The 25,073-nt window shown below is 37.6% G+C and overlaps 1 protein-coding gene across 2 annotated transcripts in view; it reads left to right on the forward strand.

The window, feature by feature from the left end:
* Positions 1 to 25,073, forward strand: part of MAN1A1 (mannosidase alpha class 1A member 1) — a 144,775-nt gene that overhangs the window by 89,853 nt on the left and 29,849 nt on the right. For both annotated transcript variants that reach the window (XM_419762.8, XM_040698627.2), the window contains exons 6-7: positions 23,380 to 23,503; positions 24,896 to 24,989. In XM_419762.8, coding sequence (XP_419762.6) covers positions 23,380 to 23,503; positions 24,896 to 24,989 — 218 coding nt within the window. The remainder of the gene's footprint in view (positions 1 to 23,379; positions 23,504 to 24,895; positions 24,990 to 25,073) is intronic.

Here is a 25,073-nt window from a genome sequence, read left to right on the forward strand (position 1 = left end):
AACCAATGCTGACAGGTGTTGTGCATGTTTACTTGTTTTTTTTTAACTTGTTTAGTTTTAAGCTGATCAGCCATAGCTGCCTATGATATCTTTTGTTCTGAATGGTTTCATTCAGGAAAAAACTTTTCGTGAATAAATCAAATATTCCTTCAGCTCATTTTTCCATTTAATACTCTAAAGGGACCTTAAAATATAAAATAGGCATACAGTAGGATGTATTTTTCTCAAGAAATCAGTCAGCTTCATTAGAAAAGTGAGAATATTCATGCAGGCTGATTTTAGAATTTTTAGAGCTTTTGAAACATTATTTATTTTAACATGAACTGAAGTTTATTATTTGTTAATTGTACGGTTGGTTTTAGCACCTGGAGACACTAGGACAGCTTGCTTTACTTTCAGGAATCTTAAAATGATTGAGGGATTGTTGACTTCCTTGTTTCTAGCTCCAGCTATTTTAGCTGTGGAGTGGGTGTCTTTTAGTAGTATTTCTTCAGGTTTATGACCAGCTTCAAACATCCAGCTGAGAACAGAACATGTCCTTGCTTTTAAATAACGATCTCAGCATTGAATACGGACAGCAGAAGTGCTTTATTTTTACTTTCAGTTGTCTAGTGTTCATCAATGTGATGGTGCAGTTCTTATTCTCTGCTTATAATGCCTCTTGACCTGATTTGAATCCTGAATCTAAGTTGTAAGTGGTCATTTGTGGTATCAGCTTTTTATTACAAGATTCTGAGATCATCCAGTACCTTCATTTGTATGTTTTCAGTAAATCAATAAATAATTCAATCCATCATTAGCTCTGCTCTAATTTGTGTATTTTCTAACTCTACCGCTCCTCTTCCATGCCTCCTTCCCTCTTCCAATCTAAATCCTCTTTATTGTGGAGGAGAAGCAAGTGGTCATTTTCTGTTCTGTTTCTTCTACTGAACTGTGACTCTGCACTTGCTCCAATATATTTAATAAGAGAAACTTGAAATTTCACAGGATCGCAGAATGGCCTGGATTGTAAGGGACCTCAAGGATCATGAATCTCCAACCCCCCTTCCAGGCAGGGCCGCCAACCTCCCCATTTACTAGACCAGGTTGCCCAGGGCCCCATCGAACCTGGCCTTGAACACCTCCAGGGAGGGGGCATCTACAACCTCTCTGGGCAGCCCATTCCAGCACCTAACCACTCTCCTGGTAAAGAACTTCCCCCTGACATCCAACCTAAATCTTCCCTCTTTCAACTTAAAACCGTTCCCCCTTGTCCTGCTGTTATCCACCTTTTCAAAGAGTTTACTCCCTTCTTGTTTATAGGCTCCCTTCAGGTACTGAAAGGCTGCAATGAGGTCACCCCACAGCCTTCTCTTCTCCAGGCTGAATAAGCCTAGCTCCCTCAGCCTGTCTTCGTAGGGGAGGTGCTCCAGCCCCCTGATCATCTTCATGGCCCTCCTCTAGACCCTCTCCAACAGCTTTCTGTCTTTCTTGTACTGGGGGCTCCATACCTGGAGTGGGGCCTCACAAGAGCAGAGAGGGACAATCACCTCCCTGTCCCGCTGGCCACCCCTCTCATGATGGAGCCCAGGATACCATTTGCTTTCCGAGCTGCAAGAGCACACTGCTGGCTCATGTTAAGTTTGTCATCCATCAGGACCCCCAGGTCCTTCTCTGCAGAGCTGCTCTCAAGGACTGCTCCTTCCAGTCCGTATAGATGCCTGGGGTTCCTCCGGCCCAAGTGCAAAACCCTGCACTTTGCTGTGTTGAACCTCATTAGGTTCACCCGGGCCCACCTTTCAAGTCTGTCAAGGTCCCTCTGAATGGCATCCCTTCCTTCCTCTGTGTCAACCACACCACTCAGCTTGATGTCATCAGCAAACTTGCTGAGGGTGCACTTGATTCTGTCGTCAATGTCATTGGTAAAGATGTTAAAGAGCACAGGTCCCAAGACAGACCCCTGGGGGACTCCACTTGTTACTGGCTTCCACCTGGACATAGAACCATTGATCACCACCCTCTGTCTGCGGCCTTTCAACCAATTTCTTATCCAACAAGTGGTCCACCCATCAAATCCATATCCCTCCAATTTGGAGATAAGGATGTGGTGGGGGACCATGTCAAAGGCCTTGGTCAAATCCAGGTAAATGACATCAGTCACCCTCCCCTCATCCACCAACGCCGTCACTCCATCATAGAAGGCCACAAGATTGGTTAAGCCTGATCTCCCCCTGGTGAAGCTGTGCTGGCTGTCTCAGATCACACGCTCATTCCTCATGTGATCGAGCATGTCGTCCAGGAGGATCTGTTCCATGATCTTCCCAGGTACAGAGGTGAGACTCACTGGCCTGTAGTTCCCTGGGTACTCCTTGCTCCCTTTCTTGTAAATGGGAGTGACATAACCCTTCCTCCAGTTGTCTGGGACCTTGCCTGACAGCCACGACTTCTCAAATATGATGGAGAGTGGCTCGGCAACCAGCTCAGCCAGCTCCTTCACAACCCTGGGGTGCACACCATCCGGCCCCAAAGGCTTGTACTCATCCAGTCTCATGAGGCAGTCTTGGACTTGCTCTGATTTGGTATTTTATATATATATATATATATTTGATATAATATAGATATATATTTAATAAATAGATGTATAAACATTGATATATTTGTATATAAGCACTTTGCACCACAAGGCAAGTTGGGCTGATTTATACAAATTTGGGAGAAAGAATAAATTGTAAAAAAAAAAAAAATTGTTCTTTGCTGCTGAAGGCTATCTAGACTTAATAATGGCTTATCTCCCATTTCTCTCAAATACAGAATTAAGTGTTTTTTACTGCTTCCCAGAGCAATTAAGAAACTAATATATATAGTTATATATATAGTTATATATAAATGCATTTTCAGCCTTCATTAACTATTGAATATTCAGTCTTCCTTTTCTAGCACCTAAGCTGATCACATGAGTTTTGTTATATCAGACTGAGTAACACAGATTGCTGCTCTTCAGCAACCATGATGTTGTATTTCCAGTAGTGCTACATCTGCTCTTTTCTCTTAGAAATCTTGGGGGGGAAGGGAGTGAAAAGAATTAATTTCTAAGCAGTAACAAGGCTGGAGAAATAGAACATCTTTCAGGCATAAAAGGAAAATAAAGTTACATTTGTTTTACTTGATTCTCTTTGACTCGCAAAAGAGCAGTTGAATCATCTTTCTGTTTCATAAGAGACTTTTCATACCAGTATGGATACTGAAACAAGAAAATGTATGCTGTTTGAACTCGCATTAATTAGCTTTGACTTCTTTATATCTGAATGCTCTTTATAAAAACTTTGGTGCACTGTGATCCTTATCGTTGTTTTTCTTTAATAGTTCTTATAAATCTTGCAGCTTGTGCTCTGTGAAGGCCAGACAGGTGTGGAGCACTTCTAATAGTTTCTAATGAGAATATCAGCGAATTAAAAAATGCTTTCTTAACCACAACTGTATTTTAATCATTAAAAAAGTCTCAGCAGTGAAATCTTTTAATGCAACTAGAAATAAAACATCTTTCATGGTTGAAAATGTGTTGAAATACAATATATTTTGAAATACAAAAGTCTGACTTTTGTCATTAGAAAATTCGTTAACAGAATTGTTAAGACTGTAGTTTTTCTACAACCCATATTGAGTCAAATTATAATTTAAAATTTATTTGCCTTATTACAACACTTCATTTAAATGTCAGAAGATACAGCTTCTAGCTGGGATATTTCACCAAGAACTGTGCACACAGAGCTTTTCACATATGGAAATAACTACAGCAGTTCTGTTCTGCAGCATGAATTAACAAAGATTGATTGCAATCTGTTTTTATTAACTCAAGGAAGAAAAACAGTATAGCGATATTAAGAAAATTAATTATAACTTTCTAGTCTGGTAATTAATATGCAACTGGGCATGAGTGCTGTTAGTGGAATTCAGTGATTTGGCAGTCCTGACAATTCGTCATCTCTTTTAAGGTGGACAACTGTTTTTTAACCTTTGCTTTTTTTTTTTTTTTTTTTTTAATTTCTGAATGGTTTTCACAGTTTAGGTGTTAGATATGGCCTTTCACTATAATTATGTAAACTGAATTACAGAGGTATTCTTTACAACCCCCTTTTATTCTTTTCCAGTGCTGTACTGAAGTTTCTCATGAAGCAGTTGTACGAAACTGTGATTACTGGTAATTGACCTGCATATGTTGAATATTCTTAAAATGGTACTGAGAATTTAATGTACCTTGTAAATTGAGAAGCTTCCAATTAAATAGAGTTCTTTGGATAATCGCTTTCAAAACTAATCAAGTAATATAACGATGTTAATGAAACTCTTATTGACTTAATTGTGACAAATTAATAAACCTAACCAATGCAATTACTTTAATGGTTACATTAGTTTGCATTTTTCATAACCTATCCATAAATGTTTTTCAGAAACACAAAAAGAAAATAGAAATTATGTAGCTGTACTAAATTAGCATGACAAGGTGACTTGAGTGGGGGAGCATTTGTGCCCTTCTTGCTATCTTTATGATGCGTGAAGGTCATTGTGAATCACCCTGTGCTCTGTGCCTCTTGTCTATTAAGAAACCAAATGCTACTGAACAAAAATTAGAAATAGGATCTGAACAGTGGTATTGATAAGAGAAAATATTCTTAATCAGTCTGGATGCAGAACAAAATAATGTAGTCTTGTCAATAGCATTTATCTTCAGTTCTGAAGTTCAGGAGGTCTTCCAGAAGCAAATTCAGTCCTGTAAAAATGCCTTCAGGCTTTTTGTAATTATAAGTGTTTTTTTCTCATAATGTTGGTATGCAGTGTTAACCCTAACACTGAAATGTTTTCATTCTGCTTGATAGATTGGCCTTTATTGTCTTTTTACTTCTTTGTCTTTTTTATTAAAAAAAAAAAGAATTTTTTTTTCCTTTTCTCCTGATTGCTAATCAGTTGCCTACGCAGATAACTGAAAGGCGATCCTCTTCTGTGTCATTCAGTTTCTGCTATGATGACCAGTATGATATTCATATTGAGAAAGAAACTACAAAAGAGGATACTGAATTCTTCTGTCAGGAGAAATAAGGATTATTAAACAACCTGTATCTGCTGAGTACCTTCTGGATTTTCTCTATTCCATTTTGCACTGAGTTGTCGCTAGAAATCTTGTGCACATTCATACCAGTGGTTTGCCATTATCATATCAGTGTTGTAGGGAGGTGAGACAGATTCAACTGAGCATTCCTCTTGCTGCAATGAGCCTGCCTATGTAAGAATGATTATCAAGTTCTGTGAAGGCTAAACCTGAACTATATATTTTTCTAACAATGCCATATAATTTGGAATGACTGTAGTAGGGAGCTAATACCTGGTGAGTCAATCTTAAGAATTATTGTTCTGATGAGGAAGTATTCCATTAGCATGTTCTGCACAGACATGTAACTCATTGTGGGCTGACTTATATAAGGGCAGAAGTCACTAGGAACTCATAAGTATTTCTTCTTGTTGAAGAAAGCAAGCAGTCTGATTTTTTACTCCTTAGTCTAGAGGACTGGTGTGGAGTATCACCTATGTGTTTGCATTAAGTGGATGCATCTAGCTGGCATCCAAAATATTCTGTATCTCCTGTGTTCTTGCCGAAATCTCACATTAAAAATACAGCAATTTCGTGTTTACTGCTTTTTGATGAGCAGACCTTGCTCACTTCCTTGTAGATCATGACCTGACTCAACCTGACTTAGAGGATACGGTATAACTGAATGTAATTTTTAAAGATGTACTAGAATAGTTGGTTTGCTCTATTTTAAACAATCCACTGCCCACCAACAAGCTGTAATAAAATCCTAGCAGTAAATATGAAAGACACATGAATGCCACTATAACCAGAGGGTAAAGAAAAAATAAGGCTTGATGGTTTGAGAGCTATTCAGAAGGAAGTGAAGAGAGGCTAGTGAGCCAGCTAAGCATTTTGTTCCAGAAATTTGCCTTCACTGGTTTAAATTCCATGTTAAAATTACATTTTTATTGTTACACCTCTGACACATCCTTATGAGGAAGTTAATAGGAGAGAGCAATCTTTCTGCAAATTAAATGAAAGGCTACTGTTTCCAGCTGACATCTGTGAAACTGCTGCTTCATTCCTTGTAGTAGTTCTGAGAGAAATAAACGAGCAAGTATTCATTATAATTGAGCTTTAATGGTGGCCATATGCTATGTATCTTGTAATGGTACTCGTGTTGTGTGGTTTCTGTGTAGTATAAAAAAAATATATAGTACGTCTGTTAAAGGCCCATTAATGTAACTGTCTTGATTCAATACTTAGCCTTGCTGGAGCTTGTGTGTTTTAAATATCTCCCAGTAAGCCGCAGTCAGTACAGCAAATCTGACAGTCTTTCTGGTTGACCTTTCACGTTGTCCATTTCATGTCATATTGCATTCTTCATAGATAATGAAATCTGTTGGAGCAAAGAAAATTCTAAGTGTTTCACTTGGATCTTAATTATTTTCAAATTAATATTTTCTAACAGATAGTTGAATACTCACTCTTTCAGCAATGCTGTTTCACATCACTTCATAATTTTCTATTGAGGTCATAAATAAATGATTTTCTCTATTATCTATGTGGAATCAGTTTTGTAAATTAATTGAATTTTGCATTACTTTTTTATTATTCATAATTGTCTTAAAAACTTTTAGACCTGACTTTGAAGGCTTAAATGTTTAGTAGCATCCAAGGTTTTAATGAGTGGTACAAGTTCATAAACATGGTTTGGATGAACTAATCTTCAGGTAGTGCTTTTTTTTTCTACACTTAGTGAAATGCTAAACAGTCCAGTTTGTGAATGACAGATTAGTTTATCTGAATGATGTACCATGTAATTTGATGATGCTCACCTTAAAAATAAATAAAAAAAGAACACTCTATGGTCTTTACTTGTTTCCCCCCTCCTCCTAAAATGCACAGTGATGGGATGTTCGAAGTATTGTACTACTATTTTTAAACAAGCTTAATTCATCAAGAATATGTAGTTTAGCTCTCTGTTGCTTTATTTCATAATTTTTGAGGGGTGTCAGGAATTAAATAATCACAGGAAGTAAGGCAGAATTCATGTAATTACTTGGTATGTTCTAATGTTGAAGAGTCAAGCTACACCTAAGTTTTTACAGATGAATGTTTGTCTAGCCATTTCTTCAAGATCTCCGACATGGAGTTTCCATGCTTTTTCATGGAAGCTTGCATCAGTGCTTCTGTCTTCACTACTGGGAGTTCTGGAGCTTTTGTTTTTTCCTGATGTCTGTCCTAGAATTTCAGTACTTTACTATTTCAGTGGAAGATTTCTTCCTTTTTTTATGTTGGATGTTGGAAGAGAACTCTTGTTATGTCAAATCTATGGCCTGTTACCAAGAACAGCCCTAGCGTAGTGTTTTCTTTGTTGCTAAGCATTCTTGTTACTCTTCTCTAAGCTTTCTAAAATTTGTCCCTGTTTTTCTTTAAATGTTGTCAGTGTTTGGTATTGAACATATTTCAAAAAAAAAGACCTTTCCATCTGTGAATAAAACAAGCCCTTTAGAACTTTCATCCCTGAGATCATATTTAAGCCACATCATCTGCCCCGTGACATGACTTGTTTGCATTTCCACTTAACATCCTGCTCACTTCCTAAAACCTTCTCCATTCCTGCTTCTCCAAATTTTGGGGGATGCAGCAAATTGCTCGGTAATTTTGTGAATTTTCCAGGTTTCTTTTTCATAAACATTTTTTGAGTCAAAAAAATACTTGTTTTCTCAGAGCAACTGGTGATTCAGTCTGCTTGTATAAGCTAGATTTGTTTCCCTTACTCAAGAACAACAGAAAGAGAAAATAAATGTTAGACAAAATTTTGACATTGACATCTATTTATATAAATTTTGTGTTATAGTGAACCACATCAGTATCTGATCCTTTTTGTTTCATTCTCTATTGAGCCTCTTGAAGTAAGCAACCAATTTATTTTCTCCTCTTCTTCTGTAACTCTTTTGTATGAGCCTGATTGGTTTGTCATTCATCCGTCATGTACTGACTAAACATGCCTTCCTTACTTTCAGAGTATTAGAAAAGAGCTGCAGAGAGAGCAGCTGTAGCATAGGTTGTTATTTGTACTTGCCTATTCCAGGGTGGAGGAGAGGTTGGCCTTTTTTACTCCATCCGCTAATTCACCCACACATCAAAGACAATTCAGGCTCTGATTTGTAGCCGTTGAAGATGCCCTTTGGAAATCTGCCTACTGGAAAGAGAAAAAAGTGAGAAAAAGGAGCCAGCTCCACTTTTCATATTTACTCTGATCGTTTGGGCAAGGTGTTGCTCTCATACTCCCCAAACTGTAACATGGTAAGACTTAAGAAATAAATCATTTTGATAGATGAGACAGAATTTATTACTCTTGTCACTCTTAAGAGATGTAAAATAGTTGCTTTTGATGGTTTATGAGTTCAGTGATGCCCTATTACTCAAAAGCTTTCTATTACACAAGAAATAATTTTGCACTTTTCCAAAATAGTTATTTAATCTGACATTATCTTTCAAAAGTGTCACAAAGACTCATCAGTATGCCATATCTTTACAGAATCTACTCCATTCCTGTTAAGGTCTTCATTTCAGTTTGAAGAATAAGTATGCACATTTCTTCACTGAAGCCATTAAAACAGTGAGAGATGACAAACAGCATTTCAAACCTTTTACCGAATGTTTTGCTAGAATTAGGACAGAAACCTGATTTTCTTAAATGCTTTATAAAACTGTAGCAACATTTTCAGTGTGTGTAATAAAATTGTGTGCTGGGGCAAAAACAAACAGCACACATACTGCCTCCAGCAGAACTCCAGAAATCTGTTTTCCATGCCTTTGATTGTTCTATCATTTTAAATGGTAATCTTTTCATGCTCATTTCACTTCATCCTTTATTATTTTCATTATATTGATTAAAATCCCATTAATTTTAAGAAAAGCTTATTTCACTACTTAATGCCAACTCCTTTACTATCAAACAATCTCATTTACAAAATCCTTCAGGAAATAACTTAAGTTGTGACCAAGACTATTAATGCATGGGCTGTGATTATTATTATTTTTTTTAAGAATTATTCTTAGAAGAAATGTTTGGTGCTTCTAACTTTTCTGCTCTGTCAACGTAACATATATCTTTCAGCCTTTTTTAGCTCTATTGAATTATTTGATAATTTAATAGAAAACTCCTTCCCTTCTTCAGGATATTTACTACTTTAAAGTGTCATTGCATCCTAATATAAAATATGTATTACTGCAAAAAGATTAAGAAACAAAATCAATTAAAAAAAAATACAAACCTTGACTAATCTGACTTTATTTAGCATTCAAGGTAACGTTTGTCTTTTTTATTTTATTCTCTTTGTAGTATAATCAAATTGTCCTGGATCATAGTTTCTGGTGTATGTCTGAGAATTAAGCTGTATGTGCTGTGCTTAGCTATCTCAGATAGTATCATTGGTTTCTTATAAGTAGCTCATCTGTAAGGTAAACAACAGCTGTGTAAAAATATTTTTTGCTTCAAGTAATTTATAAGTAGATTGAAGGTGAAATTTTGGGCTTGGTGCAACACAACTGAATAACTGGTAATAGAGACTCTATCAGAAGAAAAGCTGTAATGGGGTGCCTTCTTTCCTAAGAGAAAAATCAGTTACATACTATATTCCGTGTTGGTTTTTTTTTTTTTTTGTCTGATACTGGATGAATAGTAGGATATAATCCTGTTTATTCATACATTAGTTAACAGATTTCATTGCATTTTAGCCCTTGTTTAATCACATGAACAATGAGATGGTTTATTCATTTACAAAAATGTGATCAATTTAAATTGTATTTAATGAAATAATATTGCATCACGTTTGGGGCACAAGCATGACATTCAAAATCAGAAAATGATAAATAATATAAATCTATTTTACAAGACTAGTTATGTGCTTGAAACTAATGTCATTTGAGAAAAAGTAGCTTCTTATCATGAAATTGACTGAATTATACTGAATAATGCATCCTGTGTAAAGTAGGGGAGAAGAAGTCTGTAAATTATGTTTAATTAAGGACTTTCTTTATAGTAATTGATTTTAATCTGGATTCTCAAATAGGTTGAAGGATAAAGTTGTGTATAAACTATAACATAAACTGTGTTGGGAAGAGGATTGAGAAGAGTCTTTTTTTTTCTTTGTATTGCTGGTTCCCAAATCTGAATGTTGTGGGTTGAAAGGAGTTGAAAGGATTTATATAATGATACCAGTATTTCAGTCAGGCTGCATGAATTCTCAGTGCAGGACTGAATGAATGTTTGTTCCTATTTACTACTCCTATTTAACTATAATATGTACTGGATTATTTTAGCCAGTCAGTCTGAAATGCTTTGGAAGTGTTTACTTCCAAAGACTGTGCTTAGTCTACACTGTGTGTAGAAACTCCTCAGTTTCTTCCCTAATAGGATAAGTAACTTCTGTGCTTAATGTTGCCATTGAAATGCATTTTGTACCCTCCATCTCAACTCTCACTTTCCACTCCCTGCATATTTGTACTACCTGTCATCTCTGCTATTATTTTAATGTCAGTTACAGATTTTAATGTTTGATCATAATTGAAGCCACCAGGAGCTTTTCTGTTGGCTGTAAGGATCAAGTTCTTAGACACTGGCTCTAAGAAAACTAAACATTTATCTGATCCCAGAATAAATGGATTTATGTGACACAGCAGTGTGTGTGTAAGGAGAAAGAAGATTGAAGCAGACTGGAAGAAAGGGACATTTATACTTTTCTTAAAGCATTTGTCAAAACAGATTACATCGTAGCAACACTAGTCTGAAAAAGACTACTTCAATTTTTTTATCCAGACAAGCTGTCCCTCTCAACAAGCCAGATTTCTGTTTCCGTAGCATTTCATTTTGCTGCTAAGAATCTGTGAAAGCAGACACTTGAAGGGAGAGGTATCCCTCAACAACAGTGGTGTCACTGTGTTATACATGTTTAGACTGATATATGTCTGTAAGTGCATATGCAAGTGTAATCTGTGGCATTTTTAAGTTAATGTTATCATTGTATGAACGTCACAGCTGCAAGTCCTGCAACAAGCTGTCTGATATCTGAAACTACTGCAGCTATATTAAAAGGAGGAATATCTGATTGTCAGTCAGGATGTCAAGGGGACAGGGAGGAGGGCAGAAATTTGTAGAAAATCCTCAGCAGAGGAAAAAAACAACAAAACAAAACAAAACAAAACAAAAAGAAGCTTAGCCTAAACATTGAGTGTTGGAAAAATGATATAAAACTGGAAGCAGAGTTCTATAGAGATGTACTGAGCAGTGTAGGTTAAGAGTGCTGATTGCGATAGATATGGTGGGTTAAGGCAGAAAGCATTCTTATGTTGAATGAAATATGAAGATCTGAAATATGCTTAAGACTTGGACAAGGTTAATTTGTCTTCAGCATTAAAAGGCATGGCAGACAGGAAGAGAGCATACATAAATAACGTTTGTCATGGACTCTTCCAAAATTCTTCTTTCAACCCCCTCTCCATGAAATACAGTTTCAGTTGAATTCTCAGAGCCAGGTTTTGGCGTTTTTCATGGGGAACGGGAGATTTTTGTTTGCTTGGGTTTGGGAGGAGGAATTGCTGCCACTAACTGCCACTAACAGTGAATTATACAAGTTGTGGTAGGGAACTGTATTCTAACATCTTCTTGTTGCACTGATATCAGAACTCTGGACTTCTATTCATGACTTTTCATTTCCTGTTATTTTCACTTTTCTTCAGGGACTTGATTAAAACTACTCTGTGCTGGTTATTTATTATCCCCTGCCCTCATCTTCTGCACTGTATTCCCTCTTGCTATTTTAGCCCCTGGAAATTGATTAATTAAACCTTTAGTTCATAAAGTAATAAGAAACATGAATTGTTTAGTTTATTCAGTTCTGTATTGTCAGACATATGTAGGACTGTGCTGTGCTCAAATAGATAACTTTAATCAGAAATTATTACATTAGCATGTACAGTTTTAGATGGTGACACTGAAAATTACCTTTAAGCACTTACCATGTCTAATAGTGATATTTGAAATTTCACACGGCCAGCCTACTAGTTCTCTCTCCCTTTCTCAACCCCTCCTTTATGTGAGTGCATACACAAGCTCACTATTCATAAACTCCATTATTTTACTTCACCATGCCAGTTCCATAAGCTCTGATTCCCCTTTAGAGTAGCAGTAATGTGCTAAGTGTCATAGGGCAGATAGTCACAAGGAAAGGGTTGTAAAATCTTTGATGGTTAAGTCCTAAAGAAATGCAGTGTATTTCCTCTGAGAAATGCTGCAGGAATCTGATATCAACTAAGTAGATGAATACTTGGAATGAATGGGCTGGTGAGGTTATTTTAAACATCACTAGGCACAGTATCGCTAGATCCAAATGCTCAGAATCCATGTATCAGATCACAAACATAGTACCCAATGGTGTCTGGTGGTTTTCAGAGCCCAAGGAAGGGAGTGCTCTATCTTTTATTCTCAGCAGCTGTCAGACCTCAGTGTGTACAGTAAAGCATGATCTTCCCACAGGCAATTTCACTGGCCTCTGCTTGTTCTTTGCTGCTCCTCAGAGCTAAATGTGGCTGTTTCTTCTTCATCTTGGTTCTCTTTTCATTTCGGTCCCCATTCTCTTGGCTCCTCCTGCTCCCTCTGCTGCTGTTTCCATTTGCCTTGTTGTCCACTCACTTCACTATTCCCCAGCAGCCATCATGACTCTGATCTTAAGACGAACAAGAATTTTTCACTGTGGGGAGTGGTCCTGCTGTCATGAGATTAAATTTTATGGTGGTATTGAACAGTGTTTTTTTTTACTGGTCAGAGCACTTAGAGGTCTGTCACAGCCCATGACTTAGATGTGCACACTCCTCCAACACCTCCACTGAGACAACCTTTCTCAGAGGTAGGAACCAATCCTGAAGGAGGCCACAGCACAGGCTGATACTGCATCCACCTTCTGCTTCCTTACCACTTTTCTGCTAACAGTGCTCCTCAGTCTCTCTGTCTGTTCTGACTAGTTTACAGAGAGATCACCAGTGGAGTGCTCACCTTGAGAGAGATGAGCCCACTTGAAACGCGGTGCATGATTGTTTAGAATCTTAACTTTTTGCCTGCAAGTATTGTAAGGAAATAGTTACTATTTCAGGAGACCTTTAAAGGTTGCTGGGTACATTTCTCAACAAAGGGGAAAGGCAAAACGTTGAGAGGAAGAGAGCTTTTGTCCTTGGAAAATTTAACCACTCTGATAGTGTAAGTAATGTGTGTAGGTACTCTGAGGTGTCTAAAAAGTCTGTTAATTCTCAAGAATCATTAAAATTTTCCTAAAACTGATAGGGGGAGTGTTTCCTTTTGAGGAAGGAAACAGGAGGCTGTTTCCTTTTTTCTCGCCCTTTTACAGACAAGTCTCTCTATTAGGCCTTTGGAGGTGTGCCACTTACATCAACTTTGGAAGACTCCTCATGGAGAAAAGTAGGGTTGTTGCTTTCAGAGCTGTTCTGTTAGCATCTCTTCAGAGTTGTCCTGATCATTTCTCGCATTATGAATGGTCAGACACAGTACTTGACATTTCCTACCCTCATTCTCAGCCTTCAGCCAGATGATGATGAACACGTACCTCCCTTACAAACGGATGCATCTCCTGCACTGGCAGAACAGAGTTGTCAGGAGATCAGCATACATTAGTGCTGACACTGCGTATGACTAGGCAAACAGAGAAAATTAATGTTCTCAAACTAATAGCTCCTGGGCCAATAACTCTTCATTATCTCACTTGTTACAGTATACAAACCATTTGTGTTCTGCCTGACATTTCAGCATAGAAATGTTTCTGTCCCCTGTAGTACTGTAAAATTGAGTAACTACTTTTGTTGCTAGTCTACACACTGCAGTTGCTGATGGCACTAATTCACTATCTGCATCCTCCTGCTAAGTCAGCATCCCTAGGAATCACCTCGCCAGGTAATTGCTGGAAGCGATTGGTCTTTGGAGGGAGCAGCTCAGCTGAGCAGGAAGCAACCAGCTGGGCAATGATTAGGCAGGGGCAATGGTTATTCATTCATCATCACAGCTGAAAAACTAACCAGCTGTTAGCACTTGCCTGAAAGATTCTCCTAGCACCAAGGAATAAAACAGACATCAAAAAGTGCCGTGTAGGCTAGCTATCTAATTTTAATTTTTTCTGTGCTGTCTCCAGCTGTTGAGGTGCTGTGTGAGAGATGCTTAACCAGGTTGTCATAATTTTCCTTTCTCAGAAAAGAAATGCTGTGAACAACTCAGGGCTCCGGCAGCTCTATCTGCCTGGCTTGATGCTGCTTGGAGGGAGATAGGGGTCATGCAGGAGTGCAAAAAGTTAATTGCAATATATTGAAGCTTGGACAGTGAGGTCTTTCATGCTTGCTGCTAGGGCTAGAAAGACAGAGCTACAGAGCTAGCCCAGACACAGATCCTCTATTTGACTGAAGGTGCCACTGGACTTGGCAGCTTAGTACCAGTGCCTTGGGCAAGCCTGGGGTTTCACTGTTCCTGTCTTTCTTCCGTAAGATAGGAGTACAGCTCATTCATGCTATGGAGAAAACAGAAAGTTTTTAAATATCTTTGAGGCATTAGCAAATAAATCATCAGTTTCGCTGTCTACGAAGGCAGACCCTTACACCAAGATGCCATGTGTTATACCCTGTGGGGAGAGAATGTGTGAAGAAAATAGATTAATAATAATCTGTAATTTATCCTTTAGCATTGCCTATGTACTCTGTGGTACATGTGGTTTTTTTTATTTTAAAAAGTATAAGCTTCTAATAAAATATTTTTTTTTCTGTCACAGCTTTTTTTATTGTTGAATAGCAATGTCATTTAGCTGCAAGAAAGGAGAAAGCTACAGCACAGAGGTTTGCAGCAAATCTCTTCTCAAAGGCATCAACAACAACTCACCCTATAAATTCCCCAGTTTGAGCTGTGGCATTGGATATAACCTCTCTCTTAGCAAATTGGTAGCAAGGGATCAGCATTGGCTTCTGGGAACAGAAGAAGCCGCTCTTCATTAATTTTTATGATATATTGACAAACGCTTCCCTTTGGGGCGAAACAAAAAATCATTCTTATGAAAGCATTTTTGGAGGTGGCAATCCTACATAATGCATGAAACATTAGATATTCTATGAAATCTGAGAATGACATCTTTTTTGCTGCCATAGTGACTCCTTAGCTAGCGGCTCATAGTATGCAGTTCTAGTAACCATTAAATATTTTTTTTCCTTTATTAATTTTATGTCAAGGGATTGTGTATGTTACAAAGTTCATTTAGAACATACTGAATGTTTGGTTATGAATCCATTTCTTTGTCCAGTAATGATGAAAGTAAATAAGTTTTATTTAGCATTTTGACATAGTTTGTGCCATCTTTGGCTCTATAGCAACTTAATCTTTTAAATATATATATATTTAAATGAGAAATAGATATTGAGCATGTAAATAAAAATCTGACTCTTTACTGTCCTCATTCCATTTGTTCTAAATAGGCTTAGTTTATTTAATTAAATCAAAATATTGTTATGAAAGACTGGTGGTGACAGATAAGAAATAGGCTGAAAGCTTTTACAGTGTATAAGCATTTTACTAGCAGTGCCATAACTAGTCATCATGTAGCTATACTGGCTTTTTTATTAAGGAAAGACATTTCTTCATACAAAAAAAAAAAAAAAAAAAAAAAAAAACAATAAAATAGAGCTATACATGGAAATAATGAGCAATTTTGCTGAAATGAAATATGCCCTTAGAGATTTTTTTCACTGAACTGAAATAATGGAGAGAAAATAGTAAATTTGGCGTTTATTACATCTATGATAGAAGTGTTAGATATGTTCCTAATGCGCTGTGTTAAGTAAATCACAACATGTGGCACCATCTGTACGGCTTTGGCTGGCTTGTATATGGATATAGGAAATTCATGGACTTTGACTTTTCATGACAAAATACTGCAGAAAGGTTTTCTTTTCCTTTTAGTTTAATCTGCTCAATAATCATCTTGCAATTTTTTTTAAATGTCATTACAGAGGTGGCCCATCCAAAAAAGGACCATTAAAAATAAATTGTGAGCTAGAAAAATCTTATTTTAGAATTAAATAAAAAAAATATAACATTACAAAGTGTTAACCTCCAGAGTTACTTTTTTGCTATTTATATTGATGTGCAGGGAGTTATAAAATTCATCCAATACCTGAGAAGTTAATTGAAATCTTGGGGAGATGTGAGCATCCGTCAAAGGCTAGATGTAGATGAGGTGAGTTTCTCTGGGTTTACTCAGTGAAGAGGAAGACTCCATCTTTAGCTAAATCTCTCCAATGAAGTGATTTAATTCAGTCATCTCCCTGTACAGATCATCAAAGGAGCCCTTGAAGAGATTAATTTCTGTGAATACCATCCTTGGACTTGTATGCTCTCCCATTTCCATATTATCAGTTATGATTGGTTCCTTCGTTCATATACAGTGTCAGTAGGCTAAATTACACTAGTCTTGGATATGAGCCATGTAGCTGAATCTCATGTTATAATTTTCAAGCTGAAACTTGGAAAAGTGATTATATTATGCTTGCAAAATAATCTGAGGAGTTTTTACTAAATACCTATATAACCAAATGGCAATTCAGGCTTCCTTTAGGGGGAAAAATGAGGGATTCTGTTTTCCTTCACACAATAGTTAATAATTTTACTTTAATTCTACTTATAAGGTGCACACTCTCAGGGGCTGAGCCTCCAGGTAACGCAAGAAGTGTTTCCTAAGGGAACTAGGATGGGAAGATGGATAAAAAATATGCAGAAAGCTGTAGGAAAGTTTGTGTGACTTTTCCATCACCCTTTGCCTCTTTTTTACCTCCATCTGGGAAGGTTCCTCTTTGTCATGGATATCAACGTGTGGCTGTACGAGTGGAGTGAGGTACATGAACCAGGGGCTGCAGGCCGGGCTACATGATGACCTGCTCATGCAGGTTCCTCTTAAAAGAGGTCTCCAGTTGTGTTCTCCAGACATATTTTCTTTTCCTATAGCACTTTGGGAAGTACCACACAACTCATTTTCTCCTACCCAAGTCTCATGACTCCAGTGAATTTAAATGGACTCTTCTTAGTGCTATATTCTTATTTTTGTCATAGCATTTTGTATTTCCACCCACCATCATAACTGAGTAGCTTTTTTCATAGGGATATAAGGAGTTATTTACATAGTTAATCCTAATTATTTGGATAACAGCAGCTTTCAACACTGCTGTTGCTTAGTCCCTTTTATTCTATCCTTTTACCTTTTCTACAGGCCAATTCTGCAGAAGGATATTGACTTTTAGATTATGCTTTTGCATCTTGCATTAAACACTGATATTGATATTTTGAAGTCTTACTCTGTCTCTAACTTTTGGAGTCATCCTGATACCCTCTGGGAAAGGATGGAGAATAATACTACAGGGACTGAAACGGTGGTGCTCACTGATGGCCAGAATTTTAGATGTTTTGACCCACTGAAGTATTTGTGCAGTATCTCTGTGGGTTCACTGTTTCTTTCAGTTGAAAATTAGCTGCTGCTTTATGTGATGTGATTAAAAAATGTGCTGTAATTAACAAAATAATAATCTTGCAACTATTATTGTTTCTCTGTGTTTCAGTAGTTTTAAAAAACTTGAAAATATTTGTTTCCTCTGTGGTTTCCTCTCCTTGGATATTTTTAATCTTTTGGAAGAGCTGCGGTTCTGATACTTTTTGTTCTTATGTACAGAAGAAACAACAGTGGTCTGCTGGAAAAATACTGAGTTGAGTTACCAGCCGCCCATATTTTCTGAGAGGAAATGACAACAGCAGTGGTCCTACTTCAATATGCTGTTCTGATCCAGATCCTCACTTCAGAGTTTACATAACCACGTAATACTAGTCATAATAATAAAGAGATAAGTTCTAAAGGTGTACAAATATTTTAAGAAAAGAAAAAATATATGAATTTCAAGTAATATAAATAATTTGATTCTAGGCACAGTAGTTGTAAGTACTTCAAAAGTGTCCTGCAAACTGATGCTACTTTAGCACTAGTCTGAAAGTTCAAACCACAAGGTTAATCAGTGTGGCTTCTTCTTACTCCCTGAGATGTAGGATGAATTTTGTTTCTGTCTCTGATGTCAGTTCGTAACAGACAGTTGTAAAGAATATCAGCAGAGGAAAACTGAAAAATACTGGTAATAGAAAGGGTGAGTGTCATACCTGGATCCCTGTTTCCATCCTCTACATGTAGTATTATGTATCTGTCTCTTTCTGTAGACTGTATTTGTCAGTGTACAGTTCAGACTGTTAGGACAGAGGTGGTGTTTTCCTCTATCTCCTCAGTGGTAGTGAACTGAGAGGATCAGGAAGACCCATCTCATAAATACACAGCTGAGAGTCTGGTGCAATTGAAGGAATTTTGTTGGTTTTGTTTTTTACCATGGATTGGTTTACTCAGTGCCAGGCCTGATGGCTGCTGATGGGTCTTACTTGTCCCAAAGGGGGAAACAGATGTAGTCTGGCTGGGGGCTGGTATGGCTCATTGACAGGGGGAAGGGGATAAAACCAGGCTCTCTAGAGATGGGGGTGTAACCACTGAAAATAAGGAAAAGGCTGAGGTTCTCAATGCCTTCTTTACGTCTGCCTTTAAAAGTCAAACCAATTATCCTCAGGGTCTCCGTATGGTTTCTGACTCTGTAAAAGGAGTTGAATATCACAGCAGCAGGGGAGAAGGCTTTCTTCCATTTCCTGTAGCACATTGAGTGGGAACTCTCTCCCATTTGTTTATTATCTGTAACTCCTTTTCCTATCATATTGTCTTTCGTTCTTTCATTGTTTGCAGTGAATTAGTTATTCCTCCTTATCTTGGTCGCACCCTTCATACTTCTTCCCCCCCAAGGAAGAGGAAAAGGTGGGTAAGGGGAAGTCCTGTCACAGGTGATTGAATCAACTAAACTGCAACATAGGCTAAAGAACTGCCTGGATGGCTAGGCCCCGAGAGCGGTAGTGAATAGAGTTAAATCCACCTGGTGACTAGTCACAAGTGGTGTTCCTCAGCAGTCAATATTGGGGCCTGTCCTGTTCCATATCTTTATTGATAACCTGAACAAAGGGACTAAATGCACCCTTGATAAGTCTGCAGATGACGCCAAGCTGGGTGAAAGCGTCCATCTGCCGGGGGATGGACACTTTCCTATCTGAGGCTAGATCACTGGGCTGAGGACAATGGGATGAAGTTCCAGAAGATCAAGTGGCAGGTCCTGCACTTTGACCACAACAACTCCAGGCAATGCTACATGCTTGGGGCAGAGTGGCTGGAAGACTGAGAGGAAGAAAAGGACATGGGGGTGCTGGTCGACGCTCGGCTGAGCATGAGCCACCGGCGTGCTCAGGTGGCCAAGAAGACCAATGACATCCTGGCTTGAGAGAAGGAAAGTAATCATCCCTCTGTATTCAGCCCTGGTGAAGATGCACTTCAAGTACAGTGTTCAGTTCTGTAGCCATCAGTACAAGAAAGACATCGAGGCCCCAGAGTGTGTCCAGAGAAGGGCAAACAAAGCTGGTGAGAGGTCTGGAGCACAAGTCTAATGAGGAGCAGCTGAGGGAACTGGATTGTTTAGTCTGGAGAAGAAGAGGCTTAGGGGTGACTTTATCACTCTCTACAGCCACTTGAAAGGATGTTGTGGTGAGATGGGGGTCAGCCTTTTCTTCCACATAACTAGTGATAGGACTAGAGGAGTGGCCTCAAGTTTCACCAGGGGAGATTCAGGTTGGAAGTTGGAAACATTTCTTCTCTGAAAGAGTGGTCAGGTGCTGGAACGGGCTGTCCAGGAAAGTGGTTCACCATCCCTAGAGGTGTTCAAGAAAAGTTTAGATGTTGTACTAAGGGACATTGTACTAAGGGACTTGGTTTAGTGGGGAAATATTGGTGGTAGGTAGGCGGTTGGACTGGATGATGTTGGAGGTCTTTTCCAACCTTGGTGATTCTATTATTCTATGACCTTGCAAAATATCTGAGCACTGGATTTTTTTTTTTTTTTTTTTTTTTTTTTTTGTGGTCACATGCATGAGCAGAAATCAATATTTTAATATGGCCAGTTATTAAGATTTACTGAAGTAATATTTACTGTGCATTTGCTTCACGTTATTCTCCAGGATACATAGTGCCATTTGCCTGTGCTTTGTTAATATACTCTCTCTTTATAATTTTTGACACAGAAGTATTCTTCCATTTCACCATTTTATTTCCTCACTAGTTTTTTTCTTGCTTAAGGTCTGTTTTGTTTTGAAATTATATGATATCTAGAAAATTCCTAGAGAGATTAAAAACAAACAAACAAAAGAAAAACCCCCAAACCCACAAGAGCACCCTCTTCTGTTTCCTTTTTTTTTTTTTCTTTTTTTTTTTAAAGCTTAGAGTCCATTAAACATAAAGTCTAATTTCCCTGGTTAAAAAGCATCAGAGAGTATGAAATCTCTTGCACTCTGTATGCTGAGCGCTTTGTTGATCTGGTAATATTTCTTCAGGAGCTGTCTGTCTGCATAGCTATGCATTTTTGAATATCACCTTGAAGTAGGCATAAATTTAAATGGAGCCAGAAGCAATACTGTGGCTATTGCATTCACATTCTCACTTATCTGCTTTGTTACTCCCAAAAATGAAATATAAGAAAGAATATTAGACATCCAAACTGAGGGATGCATGAAAAATATCTGAAGACTCTTGGCTTGAATCCTTCGATTCTACCACTTGTTGAAAAAAGCTTGTCAGTGTTGACTTAGAATGCCCATCAGAAAAAAAAAAAAAAAAAAACAAGCAGGTATTATCATTACTTTACAGATTGACCAGAATTACACTTATATATTCTTTTCTAATCAGCTGTCCCAGATGAAGTCAATAAAAGATTCATTAAAAATTACATTGATGCAACATAGTCATTTCTATTTGTACTGCACTAAAAGTAAAGAAGTAAGCTTTGTCTTTCAAGCCATCTTAAGCGAGAGGTTCTTCCACTGACGATAAACCTTGCAGTGATGCTCAAGTAAATATTACTGCATGCAGAAAACCTCTTGATAGCTGTGTTTGGAAAGTTGTCTGATTAACAAAACACAGTACATCAAAGTGTTCTGACAGAATTTGTTGATATCAGCAGAAGTCCTGGTGGAGCACAGGTAGGAGCTTAATATGTTTTCTGCCAAATATGGTTGATGCATTGCTTCAGGAACAACTCAATGTTTCCACTTTGAGATTTATTGAAGAATTTAATAGAAAAATGATGGGCTTTTGCAAGTTGCACCATAATGCGGCAACTTTTCAAAACCTTGGAATATTTCACTTTGTTCAGCTCTGTTTACCAATAATGTGTTATGTCACCTCTTTTAGTCTGGGTAATCTGGGAGCAAGCTAAAATATTTTCTTCCAGAAGTCATCATTGAGGCAGGATTATGGACCAGTATGGCCCTGAGAAGGTGCCTGTTTCTCAGGTGAATGACTAGTCTGGGTATGTCAGCTCTTCAGTCTGCAGATAAGCATTTCCATATTCTGTCTCCAGTACTCACCTTAATCTTATTTTTGATAATATCTTAAGTTTTTATGCCACCATTTGGAAAACTTTTTACCCACAATAGTTTGAAGCACAGAAAGCTTGCAAGCCAATTGGGTTTGTTTTCTTCATTTTTATTTTCATCAAATGTAAAAAGCACTCTATTCTTGTTAAAATTGCTCTTAAAATGTGATATTCAGATCTCAAAAAGCTGGTGTTCTGTTTCTGTTGTATAAAAGCTGGATTGTGTGCATCTCTGTAGAACTCTGACTTCATTATCTCATTGATTTTCTCCGGAATTATTAAGATTAGAAACACTTTTCTCCTCTGGAGTTTTGGGCAATCATGCATCAGAGGAACTCCATGTGTCCCAGTCCTTGTGTCTTTATGGTCAGGGAGGAGAGCTTCAGCTGATCCCTTCCGTTTTGCTCAGCCAAGTTCTCTCTCCACTCAGAGCTCAAGTAAGCTCAGTTAATTCAATGTTCTTTGCAGTCTGGGAAAAAAAAGAAAATATGGAGCATCCCTATGGGGAAATATTTGGCAGATGCTATGGTACTTCAGAAGTGGGGCAATGTAAGTTCATCTGTCAGGAGGTAATATTCTGGATTTATTTTTGGTGGCACTTCAATGAGCTTCAAAGCTGCTTTCAGCTCAAGGCCAGGCTGCTAAAGGTGTTACAAGGTTTAAAGCCATGGCATTTAAGTAGAACACAGACATGTTCTTTATTTGTCATCTTTATTCTGCTTTTAAAGTTTAATGATTTGGGATTATTTTCATCATTTGAGTTTATCTCAGGAAGAGTGCTCACTTTTCATGGTTGTGTAAGTGCTAACTGATGACTCCAGTGACTGCTCATGTGCTCAAGTAAAGTTAAATTATAAGTGTGTGCATGTCTGTAATGCTGTTTACTACTTGAAAATAAGGAGGAGACTTAGCACTTAATAACATTTGTGCTGATCTTATATGCTATTATTCATCCAGCTCAGGAAAGATTTTTCTTTAGTCATTTATTTTTCATATCTTTTCTTTAATGTTGGGAGATCTGAATATTGCTGCTGAAAATTTCAAGGAGGAAAAACTTCTTTTTTTAATGAAACTTTAACAGCTCTTTTCTTCTGAATTTCAACCAGCATTAGTTTGTATTGGGGATTTAGCAATAAATGTGCTTTTATCTACTCTCAGTACAATTCCCAAGATTAATTTTACTGTGAATTGTCTTTCTGTCTTAATTAAAACTGACATTACTCATCCTGCTAAAAGCATCCACTGCCTAAATATCCTACTCCAGTTAAATTCTTTGGTGTTAAGAACGATATACTGCATATATTTTTAAGTTAAGGCTTGTGATGTATACATGCAGTAATTTAAGTCTGTCCTTCTACTTGCACTGTGAATGGATAAGAACAATTAGAGCTGCAGCTTGTGATAAATACAGGGAAAACAGGTGAAGTCTGAGATTTTCATTGCAATTTATTTAATTGATGTAAAACGTGAAACACTGATACAGTGACATGCATTGGAGTTATATGTAAGCTAGAAGACTGGATTGCTGTTAGAAGTGATCTTACAAACCTAAACAAAGCTGGACTGAAGTAATTTGAGGTCCTATGGTACATCCATGGAAGGCTGCTAAAGCATGGTTTCCCACACAGATGTTTTAAATTCGTTGTTTTCTTTTAGTAACCATATCTATTACACCTATCTTCTTAGCATTGCGTAAGATACTCATGTTTTCTGTTTCTCTTCTACCTCCTTCCCTTGAATAGTGGAATCGGTCGAAATTGGCCCTGGGCATCTGGTGGCAGCAGCATTTTGGCAGAATTTGGGACTTTGCATCTGGAGTTTGTACACTTGAGCCACCTGTCTGGGAATCCTGTCTTTGCTGAAAAGGTTAGACTGTTCCTTAAAAATTATGTTCTAAAGGATAAATTACATATTAGAATAATATTTCTAGGGAAAGATTTGGTTTTTCAGATTTGGATTTTTCCTTTTGGATTTTTGGGGTTGATGGGGGCAAGAAGCATCCAGAAGCAAATATAGAGGATAAATTAATTATCTTGTGACATTTGTGGTAATTAATGTTTAACATTTCTTCTGCTAAGAGGCAACTAAAGTGTGATAAAAGTGTGTGCATGTGTGTGTGTTTGTGTTAAAAATTCTAGCTTATGCTTCTTTTCAAAGTGGAATCAAGCTATAGCTGCAAGAAGCAGGAAATATGTTTATGTAAGCTGCTCTTAAAACCCTTTAGAGACTGAGATTTCACAGTGCACCAAGACAAGCTGTTCAAGGTCTGGTACACTTGATAAAGAAGAAACACTGGAATAAGTTTTGCATGGAAGTGTTCATATTATTCATTAAGTTAGGTCGAGGACTCCTTGCAGTCTGCATTTAGACACTGACTGTTAGCAAAGTTGCATCAAGATGCAGAAGGCAATTTGTCTAACACAGTAGAAATCCTTCTAGGGCTTGGTGTAAGCTAATTTATCATTTGTCTTAGCAGCTAGTTCAGTTGATCTCTAAACTTTAAGGATGTAAAAATAAAGCTATCAGAACTTTTATGTTACTACTTCTGGTCTATGGTTATCATGATCATCTTTCTCCTAGGTTACCATCTTTGAATTTTTTGTGAAAGTTAAATTTCAGTCTAAATTATTTTGTATGCTCTGCAATGAATCGCACTACTGGATGGCTCCAGCTGCAGAGCATCTGAACTGTCGTTTTATTTCTCCAGGCCACTGATTTGTGGCAAGCTCCTTAATCATGCTGATGGAAAGCTCAGGGCTGGATCAGTTTCTTCTGGGCAGTTTGGATGTAAGAAGCTCAGTTCCAGCAGTGTTCTCCTTTCCAGACAAAATTGCCTTACAGTTCACTTCTGCATCTAGACTATGTGATGAGCTTAAGTATTTAATACCATTTCTGATCTGGGAGTATGGAGAATATAATGCTCAAGTAGCTGAGCTTAGTTAAGGCAGCTAGCTTCCTTGAATTTCAGTACACTGTGGAGGGGCAAAATGTTCAGTGTGGTAAGAACTTAACTTTGAACATTTCTTCTATTGTGTTTCATTACTAACGGTGCAGAAACTCCACAGGTTTTTTAAGCTTATTTACATGATGATGTCAGCTTAGAGGATCTTTTTTTAATAATTTGATAATAGGATTACATAGAGATATTCAGACACTGTGGATACATTGAAGTGTTTGTACTTCAAGACCTTTGTACCGATGCTGTTTTATTTTGGTGAAAAATGTATCAGTGCTCAGTATTCTGTACCCTTCCAATAGGTAATGAATATTCGAAAAGTTCTAAGTCGACTGGATAAACCAGAAGGCCTTTACCCCAACTATTTGAATCCCAGCAGTGGCCAATGGGGCCAACGTAAGTAGATCAGTTCTTCAGAACTATGAGCTGTCTGTCAGTATGCTGTCTGCAGTTGTTAATTTCTTTCAGTCACTGATATGT

The sequence above is a fragment of the Gallus gallus genome, chromosome 3 (genome assembly GCF_016699485.2).
Source record: "Gallus gallus isolate bGalGal1 chromosome 3, bGalGal1.mat.broiler.GRCg7b, whole genome shotgun sequence".
In the NCBI taxonomy this organism is placed as follows: domain Eukaryota; kingdom Metazoa; phylum Chordata; class Aves; order Galliformes; family Phasianidae; genus Gallus; species Gallus gallus.